Here is a 20324-nt window from a genome sequence, read left to right as displayed (position 1 = left end):
TGACTGCAAATTTGCAGGCGGCTTGGTATATCTCTCGGTACATGGATAGACAGATCCTGGAGGGAGGTCCTTATGGGCTATAGAGTTTCGAAACACTTCCTGAGGTTGATGGTGAGTGTGTGTCACTTGGCACAAGTTGTCTCCGAGGGTTCCCGGGTAATTGTTGTGTCATTACAGAGGTAATCATGCAGCAGCCATGGCGCATTCCTAAAAAAAAAAATACTTGAAATAATATAGATAAATGAATGTGGTGTGCAAACAGGCCAAAAGCCCTTCAATACATGAAGGACGCATATTCAGTCTAGCTTGGGTATGGTTATGGTCATAAAAGTGCTAATGGCCATGGTGGAATCACAGCACCCTGGGAAATTATTATGAACACTGCAGGGGACGGAATGATGGCATATAGACAGATTTCATCGCAAGATCATTGACAATGCTTGTGCTTTATTGAACAAAACATTGCGAGAGCTTAGGACAGGTTTTGCTGGAAGGAACAACTGATCTGCTCATATTTCTGCATGACATACAATCTTTAAAAATGTTAGGTGCTTCAACCCTTTTCTTGGTTTCCATTTGACTATACATGGTTCTTGAGCTGACTATAATTACGAAACAAAAATAAAAAACAAGTTATTGATGTTTCATTATAGGTCCTTCAAATCAGCATATTGGTGGAAAAGGGGAAAAAATGAAGCTCTTCTGGGTTCTTTGAAGCACCAGTAGAACCACAGAACCTGTTTAGGTTCTCCTGTTCCTATTGGTTTAAACCTCCTGGTTTAAAAGGGATTTGGGACACTTTTCAGCTGGTCAGCTTTGAAGACCAGCTTGGCGACTTGCTAAACTAGCTGAAAACCAACTTGTGCAGATTGCAAAACCAGCTAAGAACATGCTTGGGCTGTTTTAAGATTGCTTTTCCAGCAGGTATGAAAAACTAAAAGGTTCTTCTATTGCATTACACTCTAAAAACCCTTTTTGGAATAAAGCAGCAGCGCTTCATACGGTCCTAAAAAAATGTTAAATAAATGTATAAATATGGCACTTTTAACTCAAGTGTTGTTCTTGTGACTACATCTTACACACATACAAGCACACAGACGCACACATACACACTTAGGCTTCCCATCAGCAAATTAACTGAATAAAGAGCCTCTCTTTGCTGGGTCGTTTGAGTGGCTAATTAGTCATCAGCGCATGCTGTGTAGGGAGAGAGAGAGAGAGGAGCGCAGAAGAGAGATCGGTTTTGCATCAAGAGGTAGAACTTCAAACGACATCTGATGAAAGCCAAAATGCTTAATTAAAATCTATTTGTATGAGCGAAAAATCATCATAATTTCAACCTCAAAAATAGAGAGGGTGCGAAAAAAAAGTCTGTTTTGTTAGATGCGGGTGGAGATATAAACACATTAGTTTAGATAATGTGCCGACTTTATTATCCAAGCAGGGAGCGGAGACAGCGAGAGGAACTGACTCTGAGATTGGCGATAATTTCCCCTTTGTGTCTAACTTGGACTGCATCCACATTTGCTAATAACAGTTTTGCGATTCTCCCCCTCGCCTCTCTTTGCCTGCTCTTTGTCTGACATTGGCTCTTAGCGCTGCATGCGAACCCCCTGGCACTGCATTTATAATAGATGGAGCTCAGTGCGCAAGGGGCTTTCTACACTAGCAGCCAGTCCAGAAGAGTCAATTCACCTCATCTACATTTTCTTTTTCTTGTTCATGTGGTTGCTCAGATGTGTGTGAAAATATAGTGTGCTTATGCCAAGTTCTTTAAACCCTCTGCCATCTCTCAATGGCATGTTGCTTTAAGCTGCATTACATAAAGAATTTATCTATATGCTGCTCTGTGCTTATCAATGCAGATTGGGTATGTCTTTAGAGGATCTATTAAAGTAATAAGACCTACAAAATGCACAAGAATGGAATAATTTCAGAGATGCATGATCCCTCTTGGTTGCTAAATTTCCCCTTCGCTAAAACATGGCTAAAAAAATCTTCAGTGCATGGATAATTCATGCACTTTCCAGGTAGTGCTCAGAATCATAAATGAACGCAGAGCTGACGGGCAGAGCTTGCAGTGGTGAATTGTAGCTGCTGCAGTGGACTGTGTTTCAGTTATTTTAGTCTTCGTTGAAGGCTGTGCTGTATTGCATAACATGAGTCAAATTGTAGCTACAGTATTAGTGCCTTTCTTTCTGTGTCACCAGTGAGGTCAGAGAAAGTGCACAGGAACCATTTGGCTTCAAGTAAATTGAATGGTCAGTGTTTCACTTAAGCAGTAGCTGGGATTAGAAATGTATCCAGTACTGTTTCTTACACTTTTCTGTGTTTAGTCTGAAATAGTAACCTCAAAGAAATCCCTGTATGCACAGTGGTTTTCAAACTTTTTGATGCCGATATATTTTCATGTATTAATATATTTTCCATGTATAAAAACCCATTTATGCTGTTAGAAAATTATTAAGAGTGATAACACTTAGATAAGACAAAATTAAATAATAATTAACTTTGAAAAATACACATTGTAAAATATTTTTCTCAGTTTTTTGCAGACGCCCTAATAGCCCCCAAACCCTAGTTTGAAAACCCCCTGTATGCGTATACATATTTCAATTAAGTAAAATAGACTAAAAAGTGCAGCTTATCAGCAAACAACAGATGCTAGGAAATACCTTCATTTTGGACAAATTATTTAAGTCTGAGCTAAAGGAAATTACATAAGTTAAGATAGGGCATGTATAGCAACTGTAATTTACAGCTGAAATGAAGTAAAGAGCTGGAAGGTTTACTCTACTGCCATTTGACTGCCAAAGTGCTTTTACCGCAACACACTGAACAGAATTCTCTAATATCCAAACTGGCCACTGTGACTGGGGAACAATAATGTTAAACCACTGAAAAAGAAACTGCTGAGTGAGCAGTCAGTGAGCCATGATAGTGCCGTCTTTCTCTTCCGTCCTCCCTCTGTCTGCCAAAGTATTCATCAGAGGAAAAACCAGAGTGAGGGGAAAGGTATCTTAAGTAATAAGATGGTCATTTCTCGCTCAATAAGCACCGTACGAAATAACCTACGCTACATAGATAAATACTATTCCCTCAACCGCAGCAAGTGTAATAAAAATTCCACGGATGTTCAGCTTCTCTCCCAGAAAATCTTGCCCCCCAGCTGCACTCAAAAATTTTTCTGTGCAAAAGTCTCTATGTAGCAGATGTAGTCGTTTACAATTTCCACAGTGCGACCAACTGAACCAACACAAACTGGAAACATGTTGACACGCCACGTGTTTCACTGTGAAATGTTCAGCTGTGACTGCATTTATTAGATGATTAGCTTTCCCTTCATAAACGTCACTGGACTTATTCTAAGAGTATTCTAAGTCTTACTGTCTCATTTTTATGCATTTCTGTTTCTCCTGCAGACATGTCTGGAACTGGAAAGGTACCTACAGACGGAGCCCAAAAGGCTTTCGGAACTCTTCGACGAGGAACTTGACTGCCTCCTCACGCCAGCCTTCATGAAGGGAGACAGCGACGAGGACCTGATGGACCCTCTGCTGCCCAATTTATCGGATGAGCCCAGCCCCCCACCTCTGCTGGTATCCCTTCCCAAAAACCTCCATGCCCCAGCCAACACCAAGAGTACTGACGCAGGGCTAAAAGAAGCCAGCGGAGGAGTTAATCCCGCCCAGCTAAACGCAGTCACGTCCCTCACGCCACCTTCCTCCCCTGAATTGGGACGCCATCTTGTCAAGCCCACGCAGACTCTTACCGCCACAGCTGATGGCACTCTCACGCTGAAACTGGTGGCCAAGAAAGTCGGACTTGGGGCAGCAAAGTTAGTGGCGACGCATTCGCTACCTTCGCCACCAAATCGTGGTGCACAGAGCGATGGAGAAGGAGGCCAGGGAACGGTAGGCGGAGGAGACATCCCAGAGAACAAAAAGAGGGTCCATCGTTGCCAGTTTAATGGCTGTAGGAAGGTTTACACAAAAAGCTCCCACCTAAAGGCACACCAGAGGACACATACAGGTGATTAAATGCACCAATAACATCATATCATATACGTTTTAGCATTTAATACCACATATAGCATTTAGCTTTCCTGGAGAGAGGCTTCTGGTATTGAAAGTCTAATTCTGCATGTAACAAGATAGTTTCAGAGTTCAGAAAATCTTCTTTGCCAAGGTTCTGATACTATAGAAGGGTCACAAGAGATCTTGTGAAGCTAGATTTTTGCAGCACAGCCCCAAAGCAAATTATCTGGTTTTCTCTCTCCTGCACCTTAATCTCAGACTAAAATGTGCCTAGCCGCACCATTCAAAACCTGCCAGTGCAGTCAGTAATTGCAAGATGATTGATAGACTGACTGAGCTGAATCTTGTTTCCAAGCTAATTCGAGCTCGCACGCTCTAGTGCCGTAGTTTCTGCCCTCTCGCTGAACCTGAGAGTGTTTTGCACTCTGCTGTGGCCCCGAAACCTACTGTGACAGTGGCCTCAATGCAGCGTATCTGGCCCCTGTGGCCAGCTGTTGACTCGACAGGTTCCTGTGAGAGCTAGTAGTGCTAATCGCTTTTGGGCTGATTCTAGCGTATCAATGCTGCTTTCGCTTTTGAAGACCGGTGGAAATAAGCAATAAGCAGGAAAAAGTGGAAAATAAAAACCCTGAAGGAACATTTTGGCTTGCTGGATCATCACATTATGTATTTATTACAAGACTGATTTATTTTTTTTTAATTAGCTTAATCCTGTTCTTTCGGTTATCATTTCCTTATATTACTAAAACGGAGATTAAAATTACAACAGGATTTAAGAGAAACTTACATGCTATAAGACTCTATGCTAATATGTTTGTTTAGGACCACTCATGACCCTGAAAAGTAAATGAAAAATGTCTACAGAATTCAGAAAATGTTGTACCTTTTTTCAGTTTCAATATTTTAAGCTAACCTGAGAGATGGCAATAAACAACAGCAGACTTGACTGATGCCCATATGAATAACATTTGTCTTGAAAAAACATAAGGATAAAAATAGGATGCTTAACAGATTAGAAGTTCATGAACATTCATATCATAATATATATCATATCATATGAAATATTATATATATATATATATATAAAATATGAATGTTCATTTATACATACATACAAACACATATCACACAGTAGGCTTACCTTATTGGCTGAAAGACAGATGTTGTTAAGCATGCATTAATCACTTGGTGGAATAAATCTTATGGCTGGATTTGACTGGACACCCCCAAAGGGCTACCTACAAACATCTGCATGACCAAATTATTATACTCAGAAATAATTTCACATTATGACTCACATAATTTTGGTGAGAAATGGATCTCTGATTTGGCATACAAGGCATACATATAAGGTTAAATGCATTATGGAGCTTTTATTTTGTTTTAATTGCATTAGGGAGTTTTATTAATGTATATCAATACATCTGATTGTGTGTCAGAAGTCGCTAAAGTATTTTTTCACATTCACGCAATCATATACACTCATAAATGCAGCCGTGGAGCCCTGTGGTAATGACATGGTCCTGCTTTGCTTTGTCAACAATGTTTGCTGAAGTTAATAACACATCCCTGAATGGGATTTGGAGGATAAAAATGGGTTAGAATCAGAGAGCTCATTTTGAAATGCAACATGAGCCACTGGAGAAGACAAAATGAATGGATGATAATTGGGCCCTACCTCTCAAATCTAAACTTCGGAGACAATAATAGCTTACCAGCACTCTGTCCTGAGGAAATGTAATTAACCGCACCATACACACCTAGGACACTGGTGCGAGGGAAGGAAGTTGCAGTTTTAGAGGGGGTCCGTTGCTAGGAGACCATATCAAAAGACTGTAATAGGTTGATTATTTGCAGCTCTAGATACCAATTGAAGCTCCAATATGCCAAATCAATCCCACCTTTCCCCATCCCTCTTTGGGTACAGTTGGGGTTGCCAGGCAACTACATCATGCATATCTAAAGCAAGCAATAATTGGTTGGTATTGCGGAGTGTCCATAGGTTGCATACCGACTGAATGGCTCTTTCTCTTTCTCTTCTCTCCTTTTAACACTCTCTCTCCCTCTCTCGGCTGGTTGCTAGGCGACTCCATCATGCATCCATGACTCTCCAAGTTATAATTGGCCTGCGTTATGGTTGCCGTGGTTGCAGGTCCAAGCCTGCCTCGCTGCTGTCAGACAGCAAGAGAGGCAACGAAATAAAGAGGGGGAGGAAGGGGGCTACGGCATAAGGATGGAGCAAGCGCAAGGGGGTCTTTGGCCAATTATTGTGAGTGTAGTGCGAAACGTTTGCCGTCTCACACCTGCGGCCCCGCCACTCTCCAAATGACAGAGAGATGCTCTTCCTGCACACTTGTAGCAGTCACAGACACAAGAGCAGACATGGCAATATTTTCTCCAACTGATTTTATAAATTGAAGGAGCTCAAGGACAGGCAAACATAATAAAATAAACCTCAAGGCACTTTGACCTGCTGTTTGTCTGTGCGCGTCTTGCCTGGCAGAGAAAGATGAGAGATGTCAAAGAAGGCCCGCTGCTTGTTTGCAATATTCCCAGAGGTGAACTAGTGAAAAAAGGCCAAGTACATTGTATTATATTTAAAAATCCTCTTCTATTTGTTATCAAAAGTCAAAAAATGTCTATGGGGAAAGGAAAGAGGAACTGGTCAGGCATCTTACGTGGAATCGTTTTCCTCGTCACTACTGCTGTGTCATTCTTTACTTTATGTTGCATCATAAGAGACTTTCAGGACAGACTGAGCAACGTAGTGGTAAACCCGACATTATGTCATCCTTTACTTCATCTTGCATCATAAAGCTAAAAAACGGGACCTGATAAATAGATGAACAGACTTTGATTTTATAACAGTAATATGAGTGCTCATAACAACTGCATACATTTTTTGGGATATGAAATATTGCGACAGCGAATACCTTCCACTTTCCGCACATCTTATTGGATCATATTTTCCTTACAAAAGAAAAAAGAAAATAACAGTCTCTAATCATTTCCATTCCTCTCTATGATTTTCTTCGTCAGTATCAAGAGTCAGTCATGGAGGTCTAGGCACATCCTTGCTGAAAGACTAGCATGAATTTCTATGCTGGTCCAAACTAGTTTAAACTTGTTGGTATGGTCTTTCAAGTAAGGCAGGTTTCAAGTTTTCTGTCCAATCAAATGGTCTCTAGAATCTAAAGTGTCCCACCCCCACATTATAAATAGACGCTGAAGCTGCGGCTAAAATCGGTCACTTGTTCACACATTTACCATTTTCTACATGGTAAATGGCACATTTTAAAGCAAGGAGGAGATTAGGAGGAGAAACGGTTAGAGATTAGGAGGAAACTGCGGGTTTCCCGAGCTCAACGACTAAAGCCGAGCTGTGATATAAACGAAACACTATTGGCTGTTTTTAAAAAGGGGAGGGGCTGTTTGATGTCCCGCCCTATCTTCCTGTTTCAATGGAAATTACGTCAATACACTGAATAATGCTGCGCGTTCCAAGGCACTTCAGTGGGCCTTTAAATTATAAAGTAGCCTACGTGCAGAATATGGCATGCATGCGTTTTTATTCAACAATCAATTACAAAAACTCCTTTAAATCACCATCCCTATTTGGTGGTCAACTGAGTTTAGAAGTGTGGTCGGAATCAATTTAGTGAACAACTATTTCCAATGGAGAAACATCCATTTTAATGGAGCTTTACTCTAGTTAGGAAGATTGGTGCACTGCACACAGCATTTGCTGGAGTAGCTGGCAGCTCTTTTACTGTGAATATGGCATTGTTTCCCATTAAGTGTCATTAAGACCCCAATTATCATTACCACCTCCAGATCTGAATCAGTGCCATCAACACCCTCCCCATTCCCACCCAGGCCCCAGGCTGAAGCCAGTTCTTTTCCCCAGGAACATTGCCACTGTGCCGGGACCCTCTCTTCGGGCGTTGAAACCCCCCTTCCTCCCTCACTCATGGCCATATTTTAAATCTGAGGCATAAAAGTACAGCATGTGGAACAATTGGTATCTCCTTTCCCATCTGTTTAACTTCAATTGAATTTCAGAGCTCAATGGGAGGGTGGAGAACATTTAACACAAATGGCTTCATTTTGGATACTTGACTTTGGGTTATGAATTCATTCTGTTATGGTGACTGAGCACATTTAGGCAGCCCCTCTTCAATTTAAGAAAAGGTGGAAAATGACCCTTTGATCGAATCAATTTTTGTGAAAATGATCACCTCTGTATGTTGCCTGAGAAGGCAACATTTTTCACATTTTGACTATTGAGAATACAGGAGGTTTGCATTACAGACATGCGATTGGCTGACTGGGAGAGAAAGCAAGCAATCTGATTGGATGGCTGGGATGTGTGATTGAGAGAAACGGTAATGAATGATGTTCATAACGGAACTGCTGACGGTGCTCACAGTGGCACAGTGGCTGTTTCGCTCCAGAGGTGCACCATCTGTGTACAGGTGTGTGTGAATGGTGAAGCATGGATTAAATGATGTGTGTTTGTGCATGCAGGTGAGAAGCCTTACAAATGCTCCTGGGAAGGCTGTGAATGGCGTTTTGCACGAAGCGACGAACTGACGAGGCACTACCGCAAACACACTGGTGCCAAACCTTTCAAGTGCAACCACTGCGACAGGTAAGAGACACTGCAAAACCTGCAAAGCTAGCTCACAAAAAATGTATGAGCACATTTAACCCTTCTTAATTCTTTAACACCTCTACACGTTCAAAAACACTAGTCCACAGTCCTCAAGTGCCCATAAACAAATTCCTCTAGTTATGAGACCACAAGACCAAACTCTCCCTTCACTCTTGTTTTCTCTAATTTTCTCTGATGGCATGCACATAGCACTACTACATCGGGCTTATTGGAAGTTAGTACAGGCCCAGTTCCCTGCTGAATAACTCATTCAGAGTCTGGTCCTGTGATACCCATTACCGAATTACTGTGAATATCTCATTCTCACATCCTGTTCCACTTTCCTCCATCCTCCCATTGGTACAGCATATGCCCACAATGTGGCTTGAGTGCCGGGAGAAAGAGAAGTTAAAGGCATGGGTGTGCATTCCATGGTAAGAAAGTTATATAACACTAATATAAAAGAGCTGTGGAGGGCACAGGAGGAAATCTATGCACGTAGAGCTCTAACGGAAAGACAAAGCATCTTTGATGATTTTGTTTTTTCTTTTTTTTACTGCAAATATTGAAACATCAGCATACTGTAAGTTTTTGTTTTAGGACGTGTATAGAGTAACAGTAAGTCACACTTTACATTCTATTATGGATGCACTGATATTGAAATTCTGATCGATACAATAAACCTACAATTATTTTGATTTTATTGCAGATAACAGAAAAATTAGCAATATAAATTTTTTTATGAAAAAATATTAATTTATTTAGTAGAAAGAAAAAATCAACCATTTGAATTTGGCATCACAACATTTTAATGTGTGATGCCAAAAAAAATGAATATTAATTTAGATTTGTTAAAGATTACATTTAACAGTGATATTAAATTATTAGCATTTTTAAAGATTAATTTTAAATTAGAGTTAGATGACCTCAAAGGTAATCTAAAATCTAAAAATAGAGATAATGAGCATGCACAATTAAATATATGCTGATAATCTCTAATATCTGCTGATAACTGATATAGTACCAATATATTGTGCATCTCTACATACTTCCCACTTTTTAAAGTATGCATAATTAGAATTAGTGCATCCCAAATAATTATACATTTAAAACAGGTGTACTTGCCTGGATGGTTCCCCAAGCTGACAGCCACAGTTTACGGCAGCCATAACTTTTTCCCAACCAATGGCAGACAACAGAATGTCCAAGAAACCCGTTTTAAAATAGTACATTTTGTAATTTTGTGTAGTTATGCTAGTGGGACGGAAAGTACACACTTCAGTAGTAATGAACTACAATAAATGTAGCAAGATGTAAAATGCAAATGGAAACCGTATACAACAAAGTTTTCCGTGGACTAAATACTGACTTCGCAATCACCAGCAAAGTCCTATGCTTTGACTACATAGAAGTATGCAAATTGAGATTCTTACTAATTATTTAAAACAATGTTCTCACACATTTTGACCACTGAATGTTCATGATTTTGCCATGAATTTTCAATGAATTGCTCAGGATCGCGATTGCACTCACAAAGAGCAATTAAGCTGAGCATAAATATACTTATATTTAAACAGTCTGCATGTTTAACTTAGTTAAACACTCAGTCGGGGAGAAAGTCATTGAAAATTTCTAGTCTGGAAATCACAACTTCCCTCATGACTGTGTGAACCCTGTTTAAATCTTATGGGCTATATTTTAGCACGAGCACACACACGTTATGTAGAGGCAGCATAGTGAACGTGTGTTGTCATTGGTGATAAAGAGGTGAAGAGACACAGAAACAGCAGAGAAAAAGGGAGATTTGCATTAGCATGGGGAGAAAGAATGATAGCCTGTCAGGTGACAGTATTAAGAAGCTGTCACTCGTGCCTGGCATGCGGGCAGCAATTACACAGTGGAGGCCGCGTGCCCACTGAGCCAGCTCCAGGTGGAAGCACAATTAGACACGGCTCCCTGTCTCGCCGTCGGCATCAAACCAACCTTGCCGCAGCCTTTTGAAAGTTGTCCATTGAACATTTCTCTGCTGCTCCATCACAATGAAGCTCCACTGTTCCCAGCGGACAAGTTGCGGCTGGGACGGCCTCTGTTCTGCAGACTGCTGCCGACACCTGAACAGCGCCGTTCTCCCTCAGGCGCAGCCAAGCACATGAACTCTCTAGGGGAAAGCATGGGGAAATCTGTGTCCCTACACTCATTACTCAATGTTTGGCAGCTATTGCATGACAAAAGGAGGAGGAGCTAGCTTGGATAAGCAAATCTACATTGACAATTCTTTCTCCCTGTCAGGTATAAACAAGGGAATCTTCTGAATTTGGAGTCTAGCCTAAGCAATTTAGTTCTGCTGCAGAATCCCACACACAGATCCCCATCATTCTCTGGAAAGCATTTATAAATTGAGCCCTCCTGTTTCTCGCTTTTAATACTAAACCTTGAAGAACCTCTCGGGGAAGCACATCCATTTTTGGTTGTGCATTGCATTATGGGTGAATATAGAATGAAAAAACTAGTGTGAACAGTGATGCTGCTGGGATGTGAAAGAGTCCTTGTGCAGCATTATTACCCTTGACTGGGAGAACAATCAAGAGTAATGTGTAGCAATGGCAGAAGGAGACAGTATTGAAATTGTCCAATGGCAGGAAGGATGCCTAGTTGAATCTGGATGGAATAAGCCAGGGGCTAAAGTTGATTCAGAGTACACACCGTTGAAAAGATGTGCAAAACTGCCCATTATGGTCTTTAATTTTGGAACTGTCTTCTTCTCTGGCAATGCCTCCAGTCAGTTCAGGATGAGACCTGTTACAGAGCTGAACTTCCTGATCAGTTTGCCGAATGAACCCTTAAAACTGTCTAGGTGTCATTACAGTTGAGTTGAATAGCTAGCTACTGCTTTTTATTCAATTGTATTTAAATGTCCATGTGTTATTAAACTAAGGCAGCTGCAGATGCCATTAGAGAATAGAATAGAATAATCAATACATAATACAGCATTTCTTCCATGATTTATGGTATAGTGCCAGACATGTGTATCTGTCTTAAGTTACAGAGATGGTTACTCTGAGGCAACCTCAAGTCCACAACAGTAATTAAGAATTAAGTTTTCAAAGAATTAATCAAAAAGTAAAGCTGACTAAAATTATTGATACCAAACTTTGGAGAAAAAAACAAAAAAAAAACTATAGGTAAATTTTAGGGTATTTCTCAGCTAGGTGTAATTACACAAACGTGTTACCATCACAATGGGTTATGAGTAGCTACAGTCAAGGGCAGTCTAACAGTAAATACAGTCAGCCAACACATACACAGTCATACTGTCTCACAGTCACACACACACACACACACACACAAGTGTATTGGGCATCATTAATCCTGCCTAATCAAGCACAGCCCCCTGTTGGGTGTTGAGAGGGGTTGAGTGAGAGGTGGGGGGAGGGGTTATGAGATCTAAGGGTGTGCCAGCTGGTGTAGCAGCCACTTACAGTGAGTCACAGGACCATCTGTCCAGTCGCTCTACCCTACCTCACACACACACACACACACACACACACACACACACACACACACACACACACACACACACACACACACACACACACACAACCTTATTTACACCTAGATAAATGAAAAACAAAAAATTAACCAAGTGTAATATACAGTGTCTTCAGGCTCTGCAAAAAAAAAATCACATACCTAAAGTGAAATGTACATCTGTCATTCACATAATGCAAATCCACAGCCAGATGATGATTGGTCAACAAAGAGACAAATCACAATATTACACATTTTGTGGTTTTGTGGTTTTGGTTTTTATGAGGGAATGAACTACAATCCCATGAAGAACTGTGTATGGCAAAAACAATGGTACATTATATAAAAAAATGTATTTGTAGTCCAATTGTTGGCTCTGCCTCTTCCAGATTCATGGGTAGTGTGCTTCAATTTTTCACCTGGACAATGTCAAGTAATTGTAATATTTCAGCGGTTTTTATTTAACCTTATGGTATGTCTGTCTTAAAAGGTTTCTATGTAATCAATTTTATCAAACATATGGGATTGTTACTTCTAAAACCCAGCTGTTGCCTTCTATAGACATTATTCCCTCACTGGGCATACAAGTATTACTAATCATTGGAAATAAGCTTGAAAGATTTTCCTTGAAGAGCCATACAAAGAAAGAGAGAAAATATTAAGAGAATGATGTTAAATTTGTTCAATGTTCAGAACAGAATTCTGCGAAGCAACTGGGGAAAACCAGAAACCGTCCGACTGATATATAATGTAGAAAAACCTTAAGATGACTCATTTGAAAACCAGCTGTGTATACCTGTATATATACACACCCTCCACCCACCCCATTTTACATCTTGGCTGCTTCCCATCCAAAAAGCAACAGAGGAGTTAACACTCTGGCTCTCGACTAATTAATAATGGATACAGCCAGAGGCAAATTGAAATTATAATTCTCCACTCCTTTCCAACTCTCCAAGTTTTTATTCATTCCAGTTAAGATTCACTTTTAACACTTTTTTGGCTGTAATACAGTAATCCTCATAGCCATATAAATGTAAAGTAGAAATGGCATCACAACACTGTATTTTCTAAGCACGGTTATGTATTACTCCTACCAGCAGTGGTTACATGTGAGCTTAATTGATGATGACACAAAAAAGCCCATGGCCCACTACGAAAAACCAACCGCTATGACTCAAGTGCTACATAGCTAATGCAGCCACACAGTTTAAACAATACCATATCACCTCCAGCCTCGAAATAATTTCCTAATTCAAACAGGCTCACTGTGATTTGTGGTCATACTCCCAAAAAATTATTTCTTGCGCAAGGCTCAGCACAGGCTTTGCTGCTAACTGCATTGGCAAGATACGCATTCAAAACGATCTGTCACCAGTTTTAGAGCAAAAAGCTGGCTATGCTTAAAAATTCATTTTTTCCCAAATGCCAAATGTTGTTTTCTCTGTTCCATCTGCAAAGCTGTCACACGTCTTCCAAGAAACTTAGACCGTGGTCCTCTTTAGCACAATCATCACTCTCTTTCCTTAAGTGATTCCAAGCTAACTCGCTCTCTCTTTCTCTATTTACAGATGTTTTTCCAGGTCTGATCACTTGGCTCTGCACATGAAGCGACATATCTAAGGCCAAGGGAGACGGGAGAGAGAGAGAGTGAGAGAAAAGAGTGAGAATGAAGAGAAGAACATGTGTGCACCGCCCATTCGGGAACATTCACAACAGACTTTGGGTGCACACAAGGGGTCTGGCCGCAAACATCACCAGTAGGAACATGCGAGGCAGCGTGGGCAAGCGTTGTTGGATTCTACACCCTCTCAAGACAGTCCAAAAGCCTTTTCATCAGCGATTAGCCATGCCTTACCGAGCGTTAGCTTGGAGGTCAGACACTGCCAAACACCACCTTTTTTTTCCCCCCTCATTCTCTTTTTGTACAGTAAATCACCAATAGCATGGGACGGTAGACTAAACGCTACATGTACAAAACCGAAACGCACATGTCATTCATCACTTAACATAATGGTTCTACTAGAGAATCAACGTTCATTGTACATTCTGGAACTTCCTTCTTTTTCTTTTTCCAAGGACACATCACAATAACCAACCTGCAGCTATGTCGTATACAGCAAGCAACCAAACACGGAAAACAACATTGCCAATACGTTCTGAGGAGTGACCAATGGAAGTAGCGGCCAAACGCAATGCACGGCCCCCGGAGCAGTCTCTGCGTGGGAAAAATGAAAAACAAAAAATACGGCAACGCTCAGGATGTGTGCTGATTTCTCGTACTCTTCGCTCAGGAGCGAACTCTTCTCTGCTCTTCATGCCCGTCAACTCACGGGCGACCGAAATGATGCGCAGCGACACTTTCTTGCCTTTGTTGTTTTGTTGTTTTTTTTGTTTTTAAAAAGACTGTTAAAAAGATGGTTTGTTTTCCTTCTGAGCTGAAATGTCTTAAACTTCTGAAAAGTGAAAACTTTGCGAACACAAGCATTAATGTGCACATACGGGCGGGAACTGTGAGCCCTTCTCAGTATGCACAAGGTTCAGTGGCTGCTATCTGGCACTGAAATGAAACGTTTGAAGCATAAGATGGGAACAGAAAGACGGGGACTGCTGGCTTTGTATGAAAGGACAGAAGTCTTCTATTTTTCATTTTGCTTAGCTCAGACTTGATCCGGGAAAAGCGAACCAGAGCGCGTCGACACGGACCTTGTGTGATGCTCTTGACACTGGAAAGAGTTCTTTTGCTTTGTGTTGATGCTGGCACCCATGTAAGAACGTAGTAGTCCGGTGCACTGGAGGAGACCAACAGAGGAGACGTTATGGCGGGGAGGGACAGTTGGCAGGATGTTTGACTCTCAGATTAGAGCACCTGCTGGGATAGGGATCCAAAAGAACTCAGTGGCATCAGCCCAGACAAACTTTGCCTGTTTCGTATCCATTGTCTGCACTGATTTTTTCAATGTTCTCTGTGCTTTTTTTCATACAGTCAAAAAATAAAAACTCAAAAACAAAACAAAAAAAATCATAAAAACAAAAAACAACTTGGAGGGAAAAAAAGCAGAAAACAAAACAAAAAAAATACATTAAAAAACTCTTTAACACAGACACACACACCACAATGCAGACAGAATGGTTTCTTTGCTCTTGGCTTTTTCCTGAGAAAAACTCGAGGAGAAAAAAAGTAGAACAATAATTACCAAGTTAATGAACAGCGTTAAAACAAAACACTGCATGGCAGCCTCTTTCAGACAGATACACGCACTTGCACACATACATGCGCAGCTTGCCTCTCAGCATTATTTGTTTTGCACCGAAATCTTCACAGCAGGGTTTTAGCAATTGTTGTTTTGTAGGATTGCGTTCCATCCAGACGTCAGACGTTAAATCGAGAACTTGTTGATACACTTGAGTAAATTATGCTAAACCAGGCCTAGGTCTAGCTCTGTGTTAACAATCAGCTTCCAAATAGCGGGTACAAAAAATATATCATCGTTCCCAAGGTTGTGAAGCCTGCCGTGGCGTCGCAATCAAGGCGTTTCCCTGCCGGCCCTCCTCTTCTGCATTGATTTAATGGCTGTAAGGGTGGAGGGGAGATTGAAAGCCATTACGATTCAGCGGTAACATGTTCGTAGTCATCACAGACTCTACTAAACGATCCCAGAGTATCCCTCAGGGGACCGCCAGAGCTTAACGTTCGATACCGAAACTCTCAGCGCAGAACTGCCTAAGAGTGAAGGGTTGGTGCCTTTCTCTTGGTTTTAGGCCTGCTGAAGGCAGCTCCTCTATCACACATACACCGATTCTCACACACACACAGTCACTTTGGTTTAACCACAACTACACATTTGATTTCAGTTGCCGTTTTCAATTGATTTCCTTTTATTTCCAAGTCATTTTCTCCATTGAAATGCAAAGTCATGCCAAAATTTTACACAATATAGGGGATGAATCAGTGCATCTCCATTAATGTACAATCAGTTGTGGTTTGTGGCACTTTTTTCCGTGAGAAGCGGCTCGTATATGTGACGATTGTATGTATGAGTTTCTGTAAAGCAAGCAAGCAGGATGTATTGCTATAGTGTCATAATAACATTGTCTAAAGTCCCACAATTCCACAAATGGGGCAACTATAGACAGTGTACATCATTCTACATGTTACATCAATTATAAAGCTTTGAAAGGGTTCAATTTCCACTTTACTCACATATAGCAGTGGTGAAAAGATTTTGTTTCACACTGCTCGGCTCTCCTGTTTTTGCTCCATGACAAAACGACAATTCCGCTTATTCCTTTACTCACCATATGGGATATAACAGCAGGAATGCAGAGACCAAAAAAAAAAGCGTCATATATTTTTCTTTGACACAGACAAACAATGAAGCCAGTCTTCAAATTAACACTGAAGATATACATATAAATATTGTCTGTTTAAACACAATGCGAAGCAACGTTAAATGCAAAATTACAAACGAAAATCCTTTCTTTTGCCAACATGCTCCAGACGTTACTAAATGAATATGTAATAGGCCAATCAGACTCATTAGCAGGCAACATGCCATACATATCCCATCACATATCAAGTGCCATTTAAAACCCCCGATCTCTCACTCTCAGAACGACAGCAGCAGGCCAGTCAATTGCACAGGCGTCTGATACATACTTTGCCCAAAGATTTACACATTTGCAAATAAACTGCTGGGTGTTGAAAGAGAGAAGGAAGAAATTTGTGTTTGATTTTATTCTCACAGTATCTCTTCTACCCTTCACCAGCTTCCCATGATTCGTTCTTTAACGTCTAGGTGGCCATTGGCTTGGTCTCGAGTATGTGTGCTTGTAAAATATGGTTTGAATGCGAAGTTGAGGATGAGTTTAGAACCTAGCCTTGAAAATTCAAACAGCGAATTAGTCGCATCGGTTCTAGTGCTTCTATAGTCAATGCAGGTCACGCATGTCTTTAGAAATCAACATCCAGGCGATCGTCTCTAAAACGATCGTTCACGTAATTCCTAACACGATTTTAGCTGTACAGAAGTCCACCTTATCTACCACGAGTTATCCGTATGACTTCAAAACGAAGATAATGCTGTGGCTGAGTGTTTTCATGACAGTAAGAATGTTTGAAAACATTCTAAGGGAACAATTTTAAGTGTACTAGATATGGGCACTCTTCCAGTGAAGCTCCCTTCCCAAGCCGTTTGCTTTGTTGCTTCAAAGAGGCTTTTGGCAGCTTAAATTTTATACAAAAAGATGCTTGAAACACAACAAGGGGATTTTATGATAAATGGTCAGAGGTGACAACTTTTTCGTTTTTTATTGTCCGTATTGGAACAACATTTCACTGCATAACTAACACTCTTCATTGTTACCGTTAGCTTAGTCTGTTTAAATGACACTGCTGTCGATTGTCTACATAACATTTAGTGGCATTTCAAGATGCACTTATCACAAGATCATGGGAACAATTCATACTTCAGCTTATTAGATTTAGCTTGTAGATTCATGGCACAACTTTAATGGTCTTTTTCGGTCAACGATGCATCAAAATAAAGTCTGCTATTCTGTGTATACACTCAAATACTCATCTATATAGTTCCCAGTCACCCGCAAACAGATATGAGAACTCTAAAGGACTCATTTGACTTGAGATATACTGCATCTTGAAGTGCATCTGTAACCGTGTTTGTCCAAACTTGATATGTCAGTACGTAAGGTTTTCACCAGGTTTTTCCCTTTGGATTTTTGCGTTCTTCACCTCCCATCCCCATTCTATCCCACCCTGCACCTGCAGAACCACGGTCACTTCCCGAGAGCGCAGTCACTTCAGTTTCATCCTGCAGTTATATGTTACCAGCTGTCAACAATCTCTTACCTATGAATGTCCCTAGACATCACTAACCAGGGAGCAACCGGCCAACAACAGACCTCAATGCTTTTACAGGTGCTCTCTCTAATCCAAACACGGATCTTTCAGATGGCCACCAGTTGGTAGAGCAGGTACAAGTCTGAAAAAGAAAAAAAAAAAAGAAAAAATAGAACAGTTATGTGCCATCTTGATTTATCTGTATGGAAGTAGGACGACATTTTGCCATTTGTAGGCTGAAGCATGTAGTTTCTCGCTAGAGCAGGGACCCTCAAATTCACTGTCCTCTCTTTCCCTCACCACATCACTAACACTCCACCCCCTCACTTCCTGTAAACTTCACACTCTTCCTCTCCGTTTTTTTTTTTTCTATTCTGTTCTTTCCTTGTGTGTTTTTCTTTATTGGTTCTTTTGCTGTACAAAGTGTTTAAAATATTATTATTTGTATGATATAATGTTAGTATGGTAATGTTCTTTATTAAGGAAGAAGATGAAATTTATTTTTGTTACTGGTCTGTTTCATAATTCTTTTTTAAATTGGTATTGTAAGATATCTATGCAAGAACTGTTCAGTGGAGCATTTTTATTTAAGAATGTAATAAGTGTAATAAATGGTAGAATCTGAACACCTCAGACTGATGTTTTCTGTGACCAGAAAGAAGAAATATTTGAGAGATTCGCTGTCTTTTCATAGCCTTTCATAACCTTTGGTGCAGTGCTTTCAAATAGTCAAGACTCATTATGAGACCATTTTGTCCCAGAAATCACTACATTGTGACAATGGCTCTGTGTACATTGGCTCAAAATGACTTTTTTTGTGTGTGTGTCTCCACGGTTGACTGGAATTGGAAAGCCGAACACCATCACCAACAGAAGCACTGTGAAGGTCAAAGACTATCACGCATTTTTTGCAGAACAACAAAAAAATTTAAACAAGCAGTGATTTTACTATTGTTCACAGCATAATTAAATCAAAATTATAAAAATATAAAATTATTAATAAAATAAAAAAATATATATACAATTAAATTTAAAAAGTAAGTAAATAAATAAATAAATTCATCAAGAATGCAATTTCTGGTTGCTGCTTTAAAGGGTTAGGCCTAGTTCACTCAAAAATTTAAATTTTATCATTAAATACTCACCCTCTTGTCGTTCCAAACCCGTAAGACCTTCGTTCATCTTCGGAGCGCAAATTAAGATATTTTTGATGAAATCTGACAGCATTCTGTCCCTCTATAGACTGCCTTCACAACTAGAAATTTGACACTTCAAAAAGTTCATAAAGAGATTGTAAATCTAATCTATATGAATTGAGTGGTTTAGTCAAAGAGACTTGATCGCTTTATATGATGAACAGATTTAATTTAGGCTTTTACTCACATATACACACTGATCAGCGTATATGTGTATGTGTATATATATATATATATATATATACATACAAAAGCTCAACCAAACCTGAATGATGCACAAGAACAAACCTCTTTCGGAAGCTCAAACATGCTGTGTAACCAATGAGGTTCATTCTCGTGTGTTACACAGCACATTTGAGCTTCTGGAAGAGGTTTTTCCCAAAAATTTTCATTTTTGTGTGAACTAACCCTTTAATAATACAGTTAGTTACTTTGTGCATTCAGTATTGGAAGTTTGCATGAACTTAAATGCTTGTTGGCCCAAGTAAATAACAAGTGCCTGTACTTCTGAAATACACTTTTTCCTGCCAGTAAAGAAGACCTGTTGTCCCCGTCCTTTGATGAGGGCAGCCCACAAAGGTCCTCTAGTACAGCTTACTCAACCATAAAAATATGTCCAACGGAGAATTTTAACAACAGCCTTGCAGGTGTGTGAATATCGGCCATTTTACAATGACTGAAAACTCATCCAATCGGATTTTTAAGCCAGAACTATATCATTTTATAATTTGATTTTTATTACAAATTAATGACCCTGCCTCTCAAACTTCTCTCTGCGGGCCACTTTGTGCATCACATCCTTTAATTAGTCGTCACAGGGCTGCCAATGACTAAGCCACCATTTAGAAACTCGTACCCATGACTCAAGGATTAAAAGGGCTAATCGAATAACTAATGGTTAATTAGAGAGTAATTATGTGAAAGAAAAAGGTACTTCTAGCGCACATTCTCACAGCCTTGTAAATGTCTTCCAGTGAGATTTTCTCCATCAGCTTCACTCCATTATAGCTGATGCTAGTAATTGAAATTCACATTGTCATCGCCTCAAA

General features: G+C 40.2%; 1 protein-coding gene across 1 annotated transcript in view; it reads left to right on the top strand.

Annotated features, from left to right (window-relative positions):
- The window catches only part of klf7b (Kruppel-like factor 7b), a 43851-nt gene extending 25146 nt beyond the window's left edge, over positions 1–18705 (top strand). The window contains exons 2-4 of the mRNA XM_048193665.1: positions 3423–4032; positions 8565–8688; positions 13791–18705. Of these exons, the coding sequence (XP_048049622.1) occupies positions 3423–4032; positions 8565–8688; positions 13791–13842 (786 nt within the window). The 3' untranslated portion in view covers positions 13843–18705. The remainder of the gene's footprint in view (positions 1–3422; positions 4033–8564; positions 8689–13790) is intronic.
- The last annotated feature ends 1619 nt before the right edge of the window (positions 18706–20324 follow it).

This window comes from Megalobrama amblycephala, linkage group LG6 (assembly GCF_018812025.1).
Source record: "Megalobrama amblycephala isolate DHTTF-2021 linkage group LG6, ASM1881202v1, whole genome shotgun sequence".
NCBI classification, from domain to species: Eukaryota; Metazoa; Chordata; class Actinopteri; order Cypriniformes; family Xenocyprididae; genus Megalobrama; species Megalobrama amblycephala.
This window is presented reverse-complemented; position numbering and strand designations above follow the sequence as displayed.